At 48.3% G+C, this 21796-nt stretch overlaps 1 protein-coding gene across 1 annotated transcript in view; it reads right to left on the minus strand.

Annotated features, from left to right (window-relative positions):
* Positions 1-21796, minus strand: part of ASRGL1 (asparaginase and isoaspartyl peptidase 1) — a 345756-nt gene that overhangs the window by 77825 nt on the left and 246135 nt on the right. The window contains exon 5 of the mRNA XM_063916789.1: positions 19706-19824. Within this exon, the coding sequence (XP_063772859.1) occupies positions 19706-19824 (119 nt within the window). The remainder of the gene's footprint in view (positions 1-19705; positions 19825-21796) is intronic.

Consider the following 21796-nt stretch of genomic DNA (forward strand, 5'->3'; position numbering starts at 1 on the left):
AGTTTCTGACTCTTTCTGTCTAATGGAGAAAATCTTGTTCCACTTAACTACCGCTGGAAAATACTCCTTTAACTGTAAACTTATTCTTTTTACGTTATCTTTGTTGTACACATCTGTAAGAGGTACATCCTGATCTAATCCACAGTCAGCTAAAAATTGAGTTGCGTCGACATTGGAGGGTAAACATGCCCTCAGCAATACCTGCCAGTCTTTGTTATTGGGCTCTAAAGTGTTCCCTAGGTCTCTGATGTATTTCTGGCTAGCAACTAAGTCTTTTCTAGGATCAGGGAATTCGGACACTATGGTTCTTAATTCCATTTGGGAAAATGGGCTGTACATGGCAATGTTCCTAACAGGTGTGATTCCTGTCGTGTCCGTTTTCCCATTTGGCACTGCTATTACCCTAACAGGATTAAGTCTACTAACATCACTCTGTGTAGGTTCTACAGCCTGTGGTGAAATGGTTTCAGCATAGTGTATGGTGCCGTACTTACCTGTAGATACGACCTCACCTATCCCTCCGCTAGGGGCTTTTGTTACTAATCTCGTGGGTGGAGCCGTGCCTACTGTTGTCTCTGCTATGGTGGCTGCTAGAGAGAGCGCCGATATTGTTGCCGATTCGTCCTCTTGATCACACTCCTGGGGAAAGTTCAAAACAGGGTACAACTTGCACGGGTTAATACTTGCATTAGTTAACTTATTAACATTTACACAGTTGCTAAGTGTTTGTTTGTTACACCCTAATGCGTCATTCTCCGCAACCAATTTCTCTCCTGATATGTATGGTGGCGGCGGGGCCGTCGCTATCAATTTCTTGATAGGATTAGATCCCGCCGCCAGAGCCAATCCTCTCTGTATTTCACCCTCCTGTTGCCATAACTGCAAATAATCATAATGTTGGATTCGTCTCTTTGTTGATTTAATGAGACATATCCTCCTCCTTAAATTTTGCAACACTTCTGGGCTAAAGCTACCTACTCTTGGGAATTTCTCCCCGTCATGCACTGTCATTCTCTCCCATTCATCACATAAAACCTCTGTATGTGGACCATATTTTTCACACATTACGTACCTTGCCGACCCGACTGGTCGGTTTACTGAATCAACCCGAACCGAGGTTGATCGCCCCCTTCCTGAACAATTGGCCCCCATAACTTGCAGGCGTTGCTTTCACCACCTCTGACCTTCAATCAGGGTCTTCAGCGAACCCTTACAAAAACCAAAATGTTCACGATAGGCTGACGGTGGCGGTTTACCGAGTACCCCACTCACTCGCCCACGCCGACCAATACGACCCACACACTGCCTTAGCGCTGGCGTACTCGACCCAGGGCCCCTATGAACCTCTATTTACTGGAACATGCGAGGGATATCCGCAGAACACTTACTCTTTCCAGTAACTATTGGTTGTTGGACAATTCCTGAGTGACCAGCGAACTTCCCTTCAGAAAATAAAAAAATTACACAAATCACATCAGAGTGTACAAATAGTTTTACGACCGGGTTCGTACACAAATGGTACTGGTCAGACTAACTAATGTACACAATTACGTGCGGTACAATCGTTCAGCACATAAGCAACTAATCTTATGTACTGAGCGACTAGTGGAATCGAAAATTTCGGCTGCGAATTCCTTCAGCCAGAGCTTTATTGGCCTATATGGGTTTTGCACCAACCCCCTGGGTTGTGCCCTTTTCTCTTATTTATGGCAGACTTCTTAGTCTGCTGTACCTGGACCTCCTGGTCTGTAGTATGACCTCCTGGTCTACTATACTCTACTGCTCAAATTTTTATATTTAACAAGGGATGCCTCCCTCGCCACCATGTACGACACTTACATGCATGTACCTCTGCGAGAACTCGACTTCTTGTGGTTCAACCTGGAAAATTGTATAAACTTATATATACAAAACACTCACTCACCACACGTACACTTTTGTTTCTATTTCTATTTCTGCGCAGAAATTTTCTTTAGACCAGATGTGTTGTGAATTTGGAGAAGGATCTGTTAATCTAAATTTCGGACACTAAAATAGACTTGCGCTATTTACCGCCTATTGCGCTATTTATCGCCTGTTGAAAATCAACACTATCGTGTGGCTTGAGTTACGTGGGCGTACCCAGATGCTCCGTTGCGTAATTTACGCTGCGTGCGTCGGCCTTTGAGTTGCGTACGCGAGTCTCACCCTTTGTTAGAGACACGTGTACGCAAAGCAAATATCCACCGTAACACAACTAACACGTTTTATCAATGTAGATGATCCTCGATCGTCTACCGCGCAACACACCAATCTCTCCTTATACCTTAGGTAGAGTTGCGTGTGGGCTTTACACTTTATCCCGTTATATATTACATTTACACTTTAACTATGAAATAGCGACAAATCTCTCTTAGCACGTTTTATCAATTATAAAATGGCAAACAGGAGAGTGATATATGAAAATACACGAATGAAAAGAAATGCAGATATGTGCGTGTGTACGCAAGATAGAAATAAACAGTTTTAAAAAAACACTAGCGTTTTGTTCTTACCTCCGGTTCCGGATTCCTTCAGCACCCTTTACTAAGCGAAGCAGACGCTTATCCAAACAGCACTACGAGGAATATGACCTCCCGCCCTTTGCTGCTGGATAATGTCTGCTGAAATTACCTAGCAGAGATATGTGAAGGACAGGACGAGCCGCCAATTGATAAAGCTAAATATTTATCTTATATAAAACCCTTTATGAGGTCTAAGAACACTGTACGCTATTTACGTATGGAGTACCGTAAGGGTACGCTCGTTGCGTAACGATCGCTTGTCCGTGGTCGAGACGCTCAAGCGTCACGTTCGCTCACGGCCAAGAGATCACAGGCAGGCACGCTATTGGCTGCCGACTAACGTAATGATTCGCTATAGCGTAGCGGACGCTCGGGACCACGAGGAGATCACCAGCGGCGCTGACGCTCACAATGTTAAACCTTTATATCTAAACCATAAACAATGTAATATGCTGTAAAACCTTAGTGTAGAGATAGGGTGTAGATGCAACACAGTGTAACCTTATTAACTTAAAAGCTGTTTGAGCGTCACCGACGCTCTGAAAATACTTAACACTATAAGAAATACACAGATACCGTGCTTAGGGTCCAACGCCTAATATATATATATTATGAATGTTATACTTGCAAAAGAATTAATACAATACAAGTCATACACTACAATATAACATAGACTACCTAACCAGATAACTACACATGAAATACAATACAATACTATTACGTTTAAGAGAATACGAGAGAAAGAGGAGAAGAGAGAGAGAGAGAGATATGGCCCATAACAACAAGAAAGACAATATGATTGCGGAGAAAACTTACGCACAAAGGAAACGATCGCATGCGCCTCTGGACATCCAGCTCCCGATTTTCAGCAATGATAACCGTTGAAGAGTGAGCTGGATGTGATCGGCTTGTCTATTTATGCCCCACACACAATACAATTCAATAGTCCCTACAATCTCATTGTTCATTGGACACAGGAATTCCTCCTCGCATTATAACAAAAGGTCATAGGTTGATTCATACAGGTGGGCTGTGACGATTTCCAACTGCTCAGGTGGGTGGGGAACTGGGTTTCCCGCCGCATGGATAAGTAAGTGCAAATAATAGTAAATGGACATAAACTTCTTATGTCCATAACTATTCGCACGAGCGATTAATCCGCTTCAAACCAACACCGGAATATTGCTAATTAAATACTCTTCCGATGGATACTAAACACCACAGTATTACTCCTGTCTGACCCTTCGTATCAAACAAAGAGGGATTTCTCTGTCCATGAACATGCTACATTAACCAAACTTTCAGAATCTATCAAAGGGACCATGATCTACAAAATACATTATATAGTAGAAATATGTAACGAAAGAGTCGCCCGCTAGACGCATACAATCTCTACCGTAAATGCGCATACCGTGCGCCTGCGGGTGCACGCAACAGCGAGTATGCGCACGCACGGGAGAGCGCACGCATGCGCAGCAGGGACACATATGAGGTGCAAATATGGCAGTGTGCATCGTGATATTTTTCTGACTTTGACAGTAATTACCACATATATAGCCTCTGGGGCTATATAATAAGAATTTACTTACCGATAATTCTATTTCTCATAGTCCGTAGTGGATGCTGGGGACTCCGAAAGGACCATGGGGAATAGCGGCTCCGCAGGAGACTGGGCACAAAGTAAAAGCTTTAGGACTAGCTGGTGTGCACTGGCTCCTCCCCCTATGACCCTCCTCCAAGCCTCAGTTAGGATACTGTGCCCGGACGAGCGTACACAATAAGGAAGGATTTTGAATCCCGGGTAAGACTCATACCAGCCACACCAATCACACCGTACAACTTGTGATCTGAACCCAGTTAACAGCATGATAACAGAAGGAGCCTCTGAAAAGATGGCTCACAACAACAATAACCCGATTTTTGTAACAATAACTATGTACAAGTAATGCAGACAATCCGCACTTGGGATGGGCGCCCAGCATCCACTACGGACTATGAGAAATATAATTATCGGTAAGTAAATTCTTATTTTCTCTGACGTCCTAGTGGATGCTGGGGACTCCGAAAGGACCATGGGGATTATACCAAAGCTCCCAAACGGGCGGGAGAGTGTGGATGACTCTGCAGCACCGAATGAGAGAACTCCAGGTCCTCCTCAGCCAGGGTATCAAATTTGTAGAATTTAGCAAACGTGTTTGCCCCTGACCAAGTAGCTGCTCGGCAAAGTTGTAAAGCCGAGACCCCTCGGGCAGCCGCCCAAGATGAGCCCACTTTCCGTGTGGAATGGGCTTTTACAGATTTTGGCTGTGGCAGGCCTGCCACAGAATGTGCAAGCTGAATTGTACTACAAATCCAACGAGCAATCGTCTGCTTAGAAGCAGGAGCACCCAGCTTGTTGGGTGCATACAGGATAAACAGCGAGTCAGATTTTCTGACTCCAGCCGTCCTGGAAACATATATTTTCAGGGCCCTGACTACGTCCAGCAACTTGGAATCCTCCAAGTCCCTAGTAGCCGCAGGTACCACAATAGGCTGGTTTAAGTGAAATGCTGAAACCACCTTAGGGAGAAATTGAGGACGAGTCCTCAATTCTGCCCTGTCCGTATGAAAAATTAGGTAAGGGCTTTTATAGGATAAAGCCGCCAATTCTGATACACGCCTGGCTGAAGCCAGGGCTAACAGCATTACCACTTTCCATGTGAGATATTTCAAGTCCACAGTGGTGAGTGGTTCAAACCAATGTGATTTTAGGAATCCCAACACTACATTGAGATCCCAAGGTGCCACTGGAGGCACAAAAGGAGGCTGTATATGCAGTACTCCCTTGACAAACGTCTGAACTTCAGGAACAGAAGCTAGTTCTTTTTGGAAGAATATCGACAGGGCCGAAATTTGAACCTTAATGGACCCTAATTTGAGGCCCATAGACAGTCCTGTTTGCAGGAAATGCAGGAATCGACCCAGTTGAAATTCCTCCGTAGGGGCCTTCCTGGCCTCGCACCACGCAAAATATTTACGCCAAATACGGTGATAATGTTGTACGGTTACATCCTTCCTGGCTTTGATCAGGGTAGGGATGACTTCATCCGGAATGCCTTTTTCCTTCAGGATCCGGCGTTCAACCGCCATGCCGTCAAACGCAGCCGCGGTAAGCCTTGGAACAGACATGGTCCCTGCTGGAGCAGGTCCTGTCTTAGAGGTAGAGGCCACAGGTCTTCCGTGAGCATCTCTTGAATTTCCGGGTACCAAGTCCTTCTTGGCCAATCCGGAGCCACGAGTATAGTCTTTACTCCTCTCATTCTTATGATTCTCAGTACTTTTGGTATGAGAGGAAGAGGAGGGAACACATACACTGACCGGTACACCCACGGTGTTACCAGAGCGTCCACAGCTATTGCCTGAGGGTCCCTTGACCTGGAGCAATATCTGTCCAGTTTTTTGTTGAGGTGAGACGCCATCATGTCCACCTTTGGTTTTTCCCAACGGTTTACAATCACGTGGAAGACTTCTGGGTGAAGTCCCCACTCCCCCGGGTGAAGATCGTGTCTGCTGAGGAAGTCTGCTTCCCAGTTGTCCACTCCCGGAATGAACACTGCTGACAGTGCTATCACATGATTTTCCGCCCAGCGAAGAATCCTTGCCACTTCCGTCATTGCCCTCCTGCTTCTTGTGCCGCCCTGTCTGTTTACGTGGGCGACTGCCGTGATGTTGTCCGACTGGATCAATACTGGCTGACCCTGAAGCAGAGGCCTTGCCTGACTTAGGGCATTGTAAGTGGCCCTTAGTTCCAGGATATTTATGTGAAGTGACGTTTCCATGCTTGACCACAAGCCCTGGAAAAAAATTTTTTTTCCCTGTGTGACTGCTCCCCAGCCTCTCAGGCTGGCATCCGTGGTCACCAGGACCCAATCCTGAATGCCGAATCTGCGGCCCTCTAGGAGATGAGCACTCTGTAACCACCACAGGAGAGACACCCTTGTCCTTGGAGACAGGGTTATCCGCTGATGCATTTGAAGATGCGATCCGGACCATTTGTCTAGCAGATCCAACTGAAAAGTTCTTGCGTGGAATCTGCCGAATGGAATCGCTTCGTAAGAAGCCACCATCTTTCCCAGGACCCTTGTGCACTGATGCACTGACACCTGGCCTGGTCTTAGGAGTTTCCTGACTAGGTTGGATAACTCCCTGGCTTTCTCTTCCGGGAGAAACACCTTTTTCTGTACTGTGTCCAGAATCATCCCTAGGAACAGCAGACGTGTCGTCGGAATCAGCTGCGATTTTGGAATATTTAGAATCCATCCGTGCTGTCGTAGTACTATTTGAGATAGTGCTACTCCGACCTCTAACTGTTCTCTGAACCGTGCCCTTATCAGGAGATCGTCCAAGTAAGGGATAATTAAGACGCCTTTTCTTCGAAGAAGAATCATCATTTCGGCCATTACCTTGGTAAAGACCCGGGGTGCCGTGGACAATCCAAACGGCAGCGTCTAAAACTGATAGTGACAGTTCTGTACCACAAACCTGAGGTACCCTTGGTGAGAAGGGCAAATTGGGACATGGAGGTAAGCATCCTTGATGTCCAGAGACACCATGTAGTCCCCTTCTTCCAGGTTCGCTATCACTGCTCTGAGTGACTCCATCTTGAACTTGAACCTTTTTATGTAAGTGTTCAAGGCTTTCAGATTTAAAATGGGTCTCACCGAGCCGTCCGGCTTCGGTACCACAAACAGCGTGGAGTAATACCCCTTTCCCTGTTGTAGGAGGGGTACCTTGATTATCACTTGCTGGGAATACAGCTTGTGAATGGCTTCCAATACCGCCTCCCTGTCGGGGGTAGACGTTGGTAAAGCAGACTTCAGGAACCGGCGAGGGGGAGACGTCTCGAATTCCAATTTGTACCCCTGAGATACTACCTGCAGGATCCAGGGGTCCACTTGCGAGTGAGCCCACTGCGCGCTGAAATTCTTGAGACGGGCCCCCACCGTGCCTGAGTCCGCTTGTAAGGCCCCAGCGTCATGCTGAGGACTTGGCAGAAGCGGGGGAGGGCTTCTGTTCGTGGGAAGAAGCTGTCTGTTGCAGTCTTTTTCCCCTTCCTCTGCCCCGGGGCAGATATGAGTGGCCTTTTGCCCGCTTGCCCTTATGGGGACGAAAGGACTGAGCCTGAAAAGACGGTATCTTTTTCTGCTGCGAGGTGACTCGGGGTAAAAAGGTAGATTTCCCAGCCGTTGCCGTGGCCACCAGGTCCGACAGACCGCCCCCAAATAACTCCTCCCCTTTATACGGCAATACTTCCATATGCCGTTTGGAATCCGCATCCCCTGACCACTGTCGCGTCCATAATCCTCTTCTGGCAGAAATGGACATCGCACTTACTCTTGATGCCAGAGTGCAAATGTCTCTCTGTGCATCTCGCATATATAGGAATGCATCCTTTAAATGCTCTATAGTCAATAATATATTGTCCCTGTCCAGGGTATCAATATTTTCAGTCAGGGAATCCGACCAAGCCACCCCAGCACTGCACATCCAGGCTGAGGCGATTGCTGGTCGCAGTATAACACCAGTATGAGTGTATATACTTTTAAGGATATTTTCCAGCCTCCTATCTGCTGGCTCCTTAAGGGCGGCCGTTTCTGGAGACGGTAACGCCACTTGTTTTGATAAGCGTGTGAGCGCCTTATCCACCCTAGGGGGTGTTTCCCAACGAGCCCTAACCTCTGGTGGGAAGGGATATAGTGCCAATAATTTTTTAGAAATTAGCAGTTTTTTGTCGGGGGTAACCCACGCTTCATCACACACTTCATTCAATTCATCTGATTCAGGAAAAACTACGGGTAGGTTTTTCACACCCCACATAATACCCCTTTTTGTGGTACTTGTAGTATCAGAGATGTGCAAAACCTCCTTCATTGCCGTGATCATGTAACGTGTGGCCCTACTGGAAAATACGTTTGTTTCTTCACCGTCGACACTGGAGTCAGTGTCTGTGTCTGGGTCCGTGTCGACCCACTGAGGTAACGGGCATTTAATAGCCCCTGACGGTGTTTGAGACGCCTGGACAGGCACTAACTGAGCTGGCGGCTGTCTCATGTCGTCAACAGTTTTCTGTAACGTGCCGACAATGTCACGTAATTCCTTAATTACGGCCATCCATTCAGGTGTCGACTCCCTAGGGGGTGATATCACCATTATAGGCAATTGCTCCGCCTCCACATCATTTTCCTCCTCATACATGTCGACACACACGTACCGACACCCAGCACACACACAGGGAATGCTCTGATAGAGGACAGGACCCACTTAGCCCCTTGGGGAGACAGAGGGAGAGTTTGCCAGCACACACCAGAGCGCTATATATATGTATAGGGACAACCTTACAATAAGTGTCTATCCCTTATAGCTGCTTATATCTGTTATTTTGCCAAATAAGTGCCCCCCTCTCTTTTTTACCCTGTTTCTGTAGTTGCAGGATGCAGGGGAGATTCTGGGAGCCTTCCTACCAGCGGAGCTGTGTGGGAAAAATGGCGCTGTGTGCTGAGGAGATAGACCCGCCCCCTTCACGGCGGGCTCTTCTCCCGCTTTTTTCTGGAAAACTGGCAGGGGTTAAATACATCCATATAGCCCAGGAGCTATATGTGATGTATTTTTTGCCAAATAAGGTAAATTCATTGCTTCCCAGGGCGCCCCCCCCAGCGCCCTGCACCCTCAGTGACCGAAGTGTGAAGTGTGCTGAGAGCAATGGCGCACAGCTGCAGTGCTGTGCGCTACCTTATGAAGACAGGAAAGTCTTCTGCCGCCGATTTATGGACCTCTTCTTGCTTCAGCATCTGTAAGGGGGCCGGCAGCGCGGCTCCGGGACCCATCCATGGCTGGGCCTGTGATCGTCCCTCTGGAGCTAATGTCCAGTAGCCTAAGAAGCCCAATCCACTCTGCACGCAGGTGAGTTCGCTTCTTCTCCCCTTAGTCCCTCGATGCAGTGAGCCTGTTGCCAGCAGGTCTCACTGAAAATAAAAAACCTATTTAAACTTTTACTCTAAGCAGCTCAGGAGAGCCACCTAGATTGCACCCTTCTCGTTCGGGCACAAAATCTTAACTGAGGCTTGGAGGAGGGTCATAGGGGGAGGAGCCAGTGCACACCAGCTAGTCCTAAAGCTTTTACTTTGTGCCCATTCTCCTGCGGAGCCGCTATTCCCCATGGTCCTTTCGGAGTCCCCAGCATCCACTAGGACGTTAGAGAAATTGTAGTTATTTTGCCAGCCAAGGTGTTTTTATTGCTGCTCAGGGCGCCCACCCCCAGCGCCCTGCACCCTCAGTGACCGTAGTGTGAAGTGTGCATGAGGAGCAATGGCGCACAGCTGCAGTGCTGTGCGCTACCTTGGTGAAGACTGAAGTCTTCTGCCGCCGATTTTCCGGACCATCTTCATGCTTCTGGCTCTGTAAGGGGGACGGCGGCGCGGCTCCGGGAACTAACACCAAGGACGGGTCCTGCGGTCGATCCCTCTGGAGCTAATGGTGTCCAGTAGCCTAAGAAGCCCAAGCTAGCTGCAAGCAGGTAGGTTCGCTTCTTCTCCCCTTAGTCCCTCGTTGCAGTGAGCCTGTTGCCAGCAGGTCTCACTGTAAAATAAAAAACCTAATTTTACACTTTCTTTCTAGAAGCTCAGGAGAGCCTTTAGTGTGCATCCAGCTCGGGCCGGGCACAGAAATCTAACTGAGGTCTGGAGGAGGGGCATAGAGGGAGGAGCCAGTGCACACCAGATAGTACCTAATCTTTCTTTTAGAGTGCCCAGTCTCCTGCGGAGCCCGTCTATTCCCCATGGTCCTTACGGAGTTCCCAGCATCCACTAGGACGTCAGAGAAACTACTGGTAGTTTTTTCTCCCCAAACATAATACCCTTTTTTGTGGTACCTGGGGTCACCTCAGAAATGTGTAAAACATTTTTCATTGCCTCAATCATATAACGAGTGGCCCTATTGGACATTACATTAGTCTCATCGTCGTCGACACTGGTATCAGTATCCGTGTCGACATCTGTGTCTGCCATCTGAGGTAGCGGGCGTTTTAAAGCCCCTGATGACCTTTGAGACGTCTGGGCAGGCACGGGCTGAGAAGCCGGCTGCCCCGCATTTGGCATGTCGTCAAATTTTTTATGTAATGAGTCGACACTTTCGCGTAATTCCTTCCACAAGTCCATCCACTCCGGTGTCTGCCCCGCAGGGGGTGACAACACATTTATAGGCACCTGCTCCTCCTCCACATAAGTCTCCTCATCAAACATGTCGACACAGCCGTACCGACACACCGCACACACACAGGGAATGCTCTGACAGAAGACCGGACCCCACAAAGCCCTTTGGGGAGACAGAGAGAGAGTATGCCAGCACACACCAGAGCGCTATATAATCCAGGGATTAACTAAATTATATCCCCTTATAGCTGCTATATGTATATTGCGCCTAAATTTAGTGCCCCCCCCTCTCTTTTTTACCCTTTTTGTAGTGTAGACTGCAGGGGAGAGCCAGGGAGCTTCCTTCCAGTGGAGCTGTGAGGGAGAAATGGCGCCAGTGTGCTGAGGGAGATAGCTCCGCCCCTTTTTCGGCTGACTTTTCTCCCGCTTTTTTCTGGATTCTGGCAGGGGTATTTATCACATATATAGCCTCTGGGGCTATATATTGTGATATATTTGCCAGCCAAGGTGTTTTTATTGCTTCTCGGGCCGCCCCCCCCCCCCCCCCCCCCCCCCAGCGCCCTGCACCCTCAGTGACCAAAGTGTGTATGAGGAGCAATGGCGCACAGCTGCAGTGCTGTGCGCTACCTTGGTGAAGACTGATGTCTTCTGCCGCCGATTTTCCGGATTCTTCTTGCTTCTGGCTCTGTAAGGGGGCCGGCGGCGCGGCTCCGGGACCGAACATCAATGGGCGGTTCCATGCGGTCGATCCCTCTGGAGCTAATGGTGTCCAGTAGCCTAATAAGCCCAAGCTACCACCAGTTAGGTAGGTTCGCTTCTTCTCCCCTTAGTCCCTCGCTGCAGTGAGTCTGTTGCCAGCAGATCTCACTGTAAAATAAAAAACCTAAAATATACTTTCTCTCTAGGAGCTCAGGAGAGCCCCTAGTGTGCATCCAGCTCAGCCGGGCACAGGATTCTAACTGAAGTCTGGAGGAGGGTCATAGTGGGAGGAGCCAGTGCACACCAGGTAGTCCTAAATCTTTCTTAGCTGTGCCCAGTCTCCTGCGGAGCCGCTATTCCCCATGGTCCTTACGGAGTCCCCAGCATCCACTAGGACGTCAGAGAAAGAGAGCAAGAATTAGAGAGAAAAAGGAGAGATGTGGGATAATATGAGAGAGACCAGAGAGTGTATGAGTGAGAGGTGGCAGTCGGGATGAGAAGGCAGCGGCAGCACCCTACAACCCGGCACCGCACTGCTGCTGCTATCAGTCATGAAGAGCCTTCTCGGAACCAGAAAGCCAGCCAGTAGGGGTAAACTATGTAAGTACCAGAGTGTGTGTGTTTAGCTGTGTACGTATTTTGCTATATGTGTGTGTGTGTGTGTGTGTGTGTGTACAATTGTTTTGCTATGTGTGTTTAGCTGTTTGTGTGTTTTGTCATACGTGTGTATGTGTGTTTTGCTATATGTGTGTCTTTTACTATGTGTGTGTATATACAGGGCCGGCCTGACCATTACATCGCGGAGAGTACCATATGTGGAGGGTGCTGCCGCTGCCTTCTCATCTCCTCCCGAGGTGTGCTCGCACCCCTGATGCACTGCCCCAAGAGAGAGCCTGGATCACAAGGTGAGGTGAGTGAGGAGCCAGGAAGGGAAACCACTGGCACAGGGTCGCACACTGCGGCCGCCATCTTTCTGCAAGCACACTTTCTCTCTGTCACCTCTGCCTCAGTCACCCACTCTATACCTGTTATCCACTATCTCCCTCTCACCCGTCTCAGTCACCCACTGTCTCCCTGTCACCACTGCCTCAGTCACTCACTATCTCCCTGTCACTCCTGCCTCACCAGTCACCTACTATCTCCCTGTCACCCCTGCCTCACCAGTCGCCCACTATCTCCCTGTCACCCCTACTTCAGTCACCCACTATCTCCCTGTCACCCCTACTTAGTCACCCACTATCTCCGTCACCCCTGCCTCACAGTCACCCACTATCTCCCTGTCACCCCTGCCACAGTCACTCACTATCTCCCAGTCACCCCTGCGTCAGTCACCCATTATCTCCCTATTACTCCTGCCTCAGTCACCCACTATCTCCCTGTCACCCCTGCCTCAGTCACCCACTATCTCCCTGTCACCCCTGCCTCAGTCACCCACTATCTCCCTGTCACCCCTGCCTCAGTCACCCACTATCTCCCTGTCACCCCTGCCTCACCAGTCACCCACTATCTCCCTGTCACCCCTGCCTCAGTCACCCACTATCTCCCAGTCACCCACTATCTCCCTGTCACCCCTGCCTCAGTCACCCACTATCTACCGGTCACTCCTGCCTTACTCGCCCACTATCTCCCTGTCACCCCTGCTTCAGTCACCCACTATCTCCCTGTCACCCATGCTTCAGTCACCCACTATCTCCCTGTCACCCCTGCTTCAGTCACCCACTCTCTCCCTGTCACCCCTGCCTCATTCACCCACTCTGTCACCCCTGCTTCAGTCACCAACTCTACCTGTCACCCTGCCTCAGTCACCAACTCTACCTGTCACCCCTGCCTCAGTCATCTACTCTCAACTTGTCGCCCCTGCCTCAGTCACCCACTATCTCCCTATTACTCCTGCCTCAGTCACCCACTATCTCCCTGTCACCCCTGCTTCAGTCACCCACTATCTCCCTGTCACCCCTGCCTCACAGTCACCCACTATCTCCCTGTCACCCTTGCTTCAGTCGGGATCCGGTCTGAAGATAGACGGTGTCTAGGTCGACAATGTTTAGGTCGACCACTATAGGTCGACAGTCTCTAGGTTGACAGGGTTTATAGGTCGACATGTTCTAGGTCGACAGATCAAAATGTCGACCTGAGTTTTTCACTTTTCTCTCTTTTTGAACTTTTTCATTCTTGACGATCCACACGGACTACGATTGGGAATAGTAACCTGTGCCGAGCGCAGCGAGGCACCTTGCCCGAAGCACGGCGAGCGAAGCGGTGCACTAATTGGGCTTCCCGGTCACTGTACGGAGAAAACGACACCAAAAAAACATGAAAAACTCATGTCGACCTTTTGACCTGTTGACCTAGAACATGTCGACCTAGAAACCCTGTTTACCTTCAAACCCTGTCTACCTATTTTGGTTGACCTAAACATTGTCGACCTATACACTGTTGATCTAATGATCCACACCCCTCCTGACACCCACTATCTCCCTCTCACCCCTGCTTCAGTCACCCACTATCTCCCTGTCACCCTGCCTCATTCACCAACTGTTACTTGTCACCCTGCCTCAGTCACCAACTCTACCTGTCACCCCTGCCTCACCAGTCACCCACTATCTCCCCGTCACCCCTGCCTCACCAGTCACCCCCTATCTCCCTGTCACCCCTGCCTCAGTCAAACACTATAGCCCTGTCACCCCTGCTTCAGTCACCCACTATCTCCCTATTACTCCTGCCTCACCAGTCACCCACTATCTCCCTGTCACCCCTGCCTCACCAGTCACCCACTATCTCCCTGTCACCCCTGCCTCACCAGTCACCCACTATCTCCCTGTCACCCCTGCCTCAGTCACCCACTATCTACCGGTCACTCCTGCCTTACTCGTCCACTATCTCCCTGTCACCCCTGCTTCAGGCACCCATTCTCTGTCACCCCTGCTTCAGTCACCAACTCTACCTATCACCCCTGCCTCAGTCATTTACTCTCTACTTGTCACCCTGCCTCAGTCAACCACTATCTTCCTGTCACCCCTGCTTCAGTCACCCACTATCTCCCTGTCACCCCTGCTTCAGTCGGGATCCGGTCTGAAGATTGACAGTGTCTAGGTTGACAATGTTTAGGTCGACCACTATAGGTCGACAGTCACTAGGTCGACAGGGTTTGAAGGTCGACAGGGTATCTAGGTCGACATGTTCTAGGTTGACAGATCAAAAGGTCGACCTGAGGTTTTCACTTCTCTCTTTTTTCTCTCTCTCTTTTGGAACTTTTTCATTCTTGACGAACCACACGGACTACGATTGGGAATAGTAACCTTGCCCGAAGCATGGCGAGCGAAGCGGTACATTAATTGGGCTTCCCGGTCACTGTACGGAGAAAACGACACTAAAAAAACCCTGTTGACCTTCAAACCCTGTCGACCTAGTGACTGTCGACCTAAACATTGTCGACCTAGACACTGTCAATCTAATGATCCACACCCCTGCTGACACCCACTATCTCCCTCTCACCCCTGATTCAGTCACCCACTATCTCCCTGTCACCCTGCCTCAGTCACCAACTCTACCTGTCATCCGGCCTCAGTCATCTACTCTCTACTTGTCACCCATGCCTCAGTCACCCACTATGTCCATGTCACCCCTTGCCTCAGTCACCCACTATATCCCTGTCATTCCTGCCTCACCAGTCATCCACTATCTCCCTGTCACCCCTACTTCGGTCGCCCACTATCTACCTGTCTTTCCTGCCTTACTCGCCCACTATTTCCCTGTCACCCCTACTTCAGTCATCCACTATCTCCCTGTCACCCCTGCTTCAGTCACCCACTATCTCCCTGTCATCCCTGCTTCAGTCACCCACTATTTCCCTGTCACCTCTGCTTCAGTCACCCACTATATCCGTTACCCCTGCCTCATTCACCCACTCTCTGTCACCCTGCCTCAGTCACCAACTCTACCTGTCACCCTGCCTCAGTCACCAACTCTACCTGTCACCCTGCCTCAGTCATCTACTCTCTACTTGTCACCCATGCCTCAGTCACCCACTATGTCCATGTCACCCCTGCCTCAGTCACCCACTATCTCCCTGTCACTCCTGCCTCACCAGTCACCCAGTATCTCCCTGTCACCCCTACTTCGGTCGCCCACTATCTACCTGTCACCCCTGCCTCAGTCACCCACTTAGTTTTTTTTGTGGGGCGTGCTATCCCTATTTTTAATAAGGGAGAGGGGCCCAATGCATATTGTTGCACCTGGGCCCACCATTCTCTAGTTCCGCCACTGCCCTTGTCTGTCTCTGTCTCTCTCGCTGCCCCTGGTAGCTCTGTCTCTCTCGCTGCCCCTGGTATCTCTGTCTGTCTCTCTCTTGCTGCCCCTGGTCTGTCTGTCTCTCTCTCTCGCTGCCCCTGGTCTCTCTCTCTCACTGACCCTGGTCTCTCTCGCTGCCCCTGGTCTCTCTCGCTGCCCCTGGTCTCTCTCTCTCTTGCTGCCTCTGGTCTCTCTCTCTCTCTTGCTGCCTCTGGTCTCTCTCTTTCTCTCTTGCTGCCTCTGGTCTCTCTCTCTCGCTGCTCCTGGTCTGTCATTCTCTCTCTCTCACACACTGCCCCTGGTCTGTCTCTCTTACTGCACCTGGTCTGTGTGTGTGTGTGTGTGTGTGTGTGTGTCTCTCTGTCCCTGGTCTTTCTGTCTCCTCTCTCTCTCTTCCCCCATGTCTCCCAGTATCTCTCTGGCCCTGGTCTCTCTCTGTCTCCTATGTCTCCCAGTCTCTGTCTGGCCCTATTCTGTCTCCCTCTCTCTCTCTACCTCTAGTCTGTCTCTGTCTCCTCCACCTCTCTCTCTGCCATGTCTTCCAGTGGCCTTCTCTCTGGCCCTCTTTCTGTCCATCATCTCTCACTGTATCTGCCCCTGGTCTCTCCCCCATGTTTCCCTCTCGCTGTCTGGCCCAGGGCTCTGTCTCATGTCTCCTCTCACTGCCCCTGGTCTCTCTCTCTCTCTGCTCCTGATCTCGCTCTCATGTCTCCATCTCTCTCTGCCCCTGGTCTGTCTCTTGCTGCCCCGGTGTCTCTCTCTCTGTCTCCCCGTCTCTCCCAGTGTCTCTCTGGCCCTGGTCTCTCTCTCTCTCTCTCACTCTCTTCCATGACTTCGTCTCTCTCTGCCCCTGGTCCCTCTCTGTCTCTGCCCCTGGTCCCTCTCTGTCTCTGCCCCTGGTCCCTCTCTGTCTCTGCCCCTGGTCCCTCTCTGTCTCTGCCCCTGGTCCCTCTCTCTCTCTCTGCCCCTGGTCCCTCTCTGTCTCTCTCTTCCCAATATCTCCCTCTCCCTGTCTGGCCCTGGTCTCTGTTTCCCTCTCTCTCATGTGTCCCTCTCACTGCCCCTGGTCTCTCTCTCTCTGCTCCTTATCCCTCCCTCTCTATCTCTGTCTCCATCTCTCTGTCTCTCTCTGCCCCTGGTTTCTCATTCTCTTTCCAGTGTCTCCCTCTATCTCTATGCCCCATGTGTCTCCCTCTCTCTCTCTCTGCCCCATGTGTCTCTTTCAGTTACTCACCAAAACAGTGATAATGCCCATCCCCAGCTGACCATGTCCGTTTTTCGGAAGTGCGCAATTATTATTTTTTTGGGTGGGGGCATTCTTCAACTTGCCCTGGGCACCACAGACCCTAGTTACGCCCTTGTCTTGGCGTATATATATGATGGATGCACATGTTCGATTTCAGAAAACTACAGAATATCACTTAAACCAGTACACTTTACTGCTGCAGGAAGTCAATCTTCCAGCATCCGCCCACCTTAGAGGAACCTCCTGGTCCCTCTGCACCCATGGCTTCTCTCCCAGTGTGTCCCTGATCTCAGTAATCAGGTAGCCCAGTGGAGGTGGAGGTGGAGACCCCCCCCCCCCCCCCCCAGCACTCTGCTGCTGTTGAAAAGAGAAGCAGCCACCTGGGAAATGGAAATACACAATGAGATGCCCCCAGTGTATTCCCATCAGCTGTTCCTCTCAGCAGCCACTGGGGAAATGTAAAAGCTGCAGAATGCTCTGCCCCAGGCAATGGGCGTGGTCTCGTTAAAATGAGCGTGGCCTCGCCGGAAAAGACTACCTTACACCCCAGTTTTTGGCCCTGCTCCAACAAACCTTGCCCACCACAGGGGAAAAAAAAATGTCACCATATTAAGCCCCATACAGTAATGTCCCCTGCACAATATGCCCCACACTGCAATGCCCGTGATACATTTATGTCCTACAGTAAAGCTTCTACACGCTGGGTGTCATGCTCGTTACCATGGGTTTCATGGGCTGGGCGTCTTGCTCGTTGCCAGGGGTTTAATGCTCTGGGACAGGTGTCATACTCGTTGTCAGGGGTTTGTAATGCTTGTGGCCAGGGGTAATGCTCGTTGCCAGGGGTGTGTTATCGTTAAACATTTAAAAAAAAATCAAATGTATATTCTTACAGTGAAATTTTACATTTCTGAATTTAAAAAAATAAATTGAAAAAAAGCTATGAAATTCCATAGACAAAAAACCTTACAGTTTCACATGTCCCATTAAGGCTTCTTACACATGATCTGGCATTTCAGAAACCTGTTGTAACTCTTCCACTGAAACTACAAAAAGCAATGAAATTCCGATCATTAAGGCTGACACCTTAATGGACGTGTTCCTTGCACAATACAGATATGGTATGCCATCACAGCCTGTGGGTAAGTGCAGATTCAGCACTCTCACAGAGTGAGATTGCGGTCACTCACACAATGGTGGAGCTGCTAATTCACAGATTTGTGCTCATTGGTATACACATCTGGCGGTATGTACATAGGTCTGAGCAGTTTTGTGGTGCCCTCATCCCACACAGTGCCCACAAACCATCCCATTCGGTCACCACAACAATCCCACCTTGTTACAACGGCCTTCTCACTCCATACATCCATCTCATTTAGTATACACATTTCACTCCCTCAAACATCTTGGTTAATTGATAAAACTATAATACCCCATCTATGGTCTATGCATCTACACTTACTTCCACTATTCACTTCCATGCTGCCCTGTCTTCCCCAATCCCTACTGCTTTGTTCTCCCATCTGTGCTAGTCTGTACTAACTTATCTGCACCATCTGTCTTTCCGCACCTGTGCCTTGTCTGTACCACCATTTCCTTCTCTCTGTGCTGCTCAGTGTTTCCCTCTTCAATGTCACTCTGCCTCCTCCAATACATGGCACACTGTCTTCTCTCCCACCTGCACCAGTTTTCTACCCATCCATGCCAGTGTTTTCAACCCATCTGCATCTTTGCCCCCATCCGCACCACTCTGTCTCTGTCTCCTTTCCCATACTCTGCCAACAGAGAGCCAAAAGTAAGAAAAAAATGTGCAAAGAAATAGTACTTTAGGATGGACTGTAATGTTTGACTTTGTGCTGTACCATATTTCAAAACATATCCCACAGTAGTTCATTACCATTAAAAAAAAAATGTACAATTTCTGTGCTATTCTTTGTTCCTAAAATAGATTTAAAAAATCTGAATATTTATTAATAGAATTCTGCTAAAGAAGTTTTCATTGGATTTTCTTAATTTACTTCAATCATAAAAACAATGTAACATTTCTAATAAGGTTTTGTTCAAATAAATAGCCGGCTAAGTGGATAGTACACTATGCTGCGGGCAAGCTTTGAGAATACACTTCTCAGCTGTTAAAAGAAAGCACAAAGTTTTGACTATGCTTTTAACTTTTTCTAGATCCATGTGAACGAGTCTTATGACATTATCAAATCTCATGTTTGTCATATAAATTGGTTATAAATTTGTTATAGTTTTGCACAGCCAGATGTAAAATCCATGGCAAATTATGTGATTGTTCAGATATCTCCATAGGAAAAGGCTGTTTCAAGTAGCAAAGGAAAAGAAAAACTGCACACCAACCACATTAAAATTGTGCACAAACAGATCAAAACATCTGGTCTTTTTTATATGCAAAGTTCAGTACTGGAGAATCTGAAGTGAGAAAAAGCATTTTAGAAAGGCTTTTTCACTTGCCACAAATGAACTAAAAACATGGAAAGCTACAATATTAAAAAAGGCAAACACTTCCCTTTAAATCATCTTCAAATAACGAATACATCCAATGTCTATTTTCAGCTCAAAGTATACAAAGAAGAGGAACTGATAATTAGCATTTACAATTATACTTCATCTATGGAAGTTATAATTAAATCATTTTTATTAAATAATGACAAAATATTTTAGAACATTTTATGAAATTAAAATAATGAAAGTGGAAATTGTTGCCTACAGATTTCTCTCACCTATACATGCTGTATCGCCAACACGTCCGACCATTTTATTTGTTATCCCACCAGTAGAGGTTGCTGAAGCCACATTTCCTTGACTGTCAATGGCAACAGCCCCAACTGTTCCCAAACCACTACCAATAAAAAAATAAAATACAGATTAGTCGATTCCAAGTGCTTAAAGAATAAGCTTTTCTTTTTTTGTATCACGTGTGTCTCACAGCTAGATATGTTTTACATATATTGTTTCTGTAAATAAGATTCTTTGAAATCCAGGATTTTGTTTGTTTCTTTAGGACAGAGGCATTAGAAAATGAAATTCACATTTTTTATAATTGCAAGTAGCCCGTTGGAGAGGCAAGCTCACATGTACTCTGGGTATAGAACACACACATATGATTATATACTGTAAATATACAAACAAAATCAACTTTTGCTTTTTATTTATTTAGATACAGTATATAGCAGGGACGTGCGATCGCACGTCACTGGTATTTAGCAATGTTATATAGAGCAGTCTTTTCACATTTCTTCAACAAAATGTAACGCAGCATTTTGTCTTTAAAATCTGTTTGCAAAGGTAATTGTGTTCGTAAAATACATGTTTAAACACTGCTATGCAACCATTAAATAGTGTACAAGAATGAAGCTGAACTAATTATGTTCTACAGTAAGTCATGCATTTGTTTGTATGCAGAACCAGCTGCATTTTGTCAATGCATTTGACAGTTAAAGAGAACACTCCCTCGTCACAATTCTTAATCTGTTTTAGCATTTTATATACAATATCCTGTCTGCTGTAAAACAACTTTGTAAGCAACATCATATGCAATAAAACACAGATAAATAAAAATAAGAATTTACTCACCGGTAATTCTATTTCTCGTAGTCCGTAGTGGATGCTGGGAACTCCGTAAGGACCATGGGGAATAGACGGGCTCCGCAGGAGACTGGGAACTCTAAAAGAAAGATTAGGTACTATCTGGTGTGCACTGGCTCCTCCCTCTATGCCCCTCCTCCAGACCTCAGTTAAGGAAACTGTGCCCGGAAGAGCTGACAGAACAAGGAAAGGATTTGGAATCCAGGGTAAGACTCATACCAGCCACACCAATCACACTGTACAACTTGTGATAACCATACCCAGTTAACAGTATGAACAACAACTGAGCCTCAGTAACAGATGGCTCATAACAATAACTATGTACATGTATTGCAGAGAGTCCGCACTTGGGACGGGCGCCCAGCATCCACTACGGACTACGAGAAATAGAATTACCGGTGAGTAAATTCTTATTTTCTCTGACGTCCTAGTGGATGCTGGGAACTCCGTAAGGACCATGGGGATTATACCAAAGCTCCCAAACGGGCGGGAGAGTGCGGATGACTCTGCAGCACCGAATGAGCAAAGGCAAGGTCCTCCTCAGCCAGGGTATCAAACTTGTAGAACTTAGCAAATGTGTTTGAACCCGACCAAGTAGCAGCTCGGCAAAGCTGTAAAGCCGAGACCCCTCGGTCAGCCGCCCAAGAAGAGCCCACCTTCCTTGTGGAATGGGCTTTTACTGATTTTAGGATGCGGTAACCCTGCCGCAGAATGAGCTTGCTGAATCGTGTTACAGATCCAGCGCGCAATAGTTTGCTTTGAAGCCGGAGCACCCAGTTTGTTGGGTGCATGCAGGATAAACAGAGAGTCAGTTTTCCTGACTCCAGCCGTCCTGGCTACATAGATTTTCAAAGCCCTGACTACGTCCAGCAACTTGGAAGCCTCCAAGTCCCGAGTAGCCGCAGGCACCACAATAGGGTGGTTCACATGAAACGCTGATACCACCTTTGGGAGAAATTGGGGACGAGTCCTCAATTCTGCCCTGTCCATATGGAAGATCAGATACGGGCTTTTACATGACAAAGCCGCCAATTCTGACACACGCCTAGCTGAAGCCAAGGCCAACAGCATGACCACCTTCCACGTGAGATACTTTAGCTCCACGGTCTTAAGTGGCTCAAACCAGTGTGATTTCAGGAAATCCAACACAACGTTAAGATCCCAAGGTGCCACTGGAGGCACAAAAGGGGGCTGAATATGCAGCACTCCCTTAACAAACGTCTGAA

This window comes from Pseudophryne corroboree, chromosome 4 (assembly GCF_028390025.1).
Source record: "Pseudophryne corroboree isolate aPseCor3 chromosome 4, aPseCor3.hap2, whole genome shotgun sequence".
NCBI lineage: Eukaryota > Metazoa > Chordata > Amphibia > Anura > Myobatrachidae > Pseudophryne > Pseudophryne corroboree.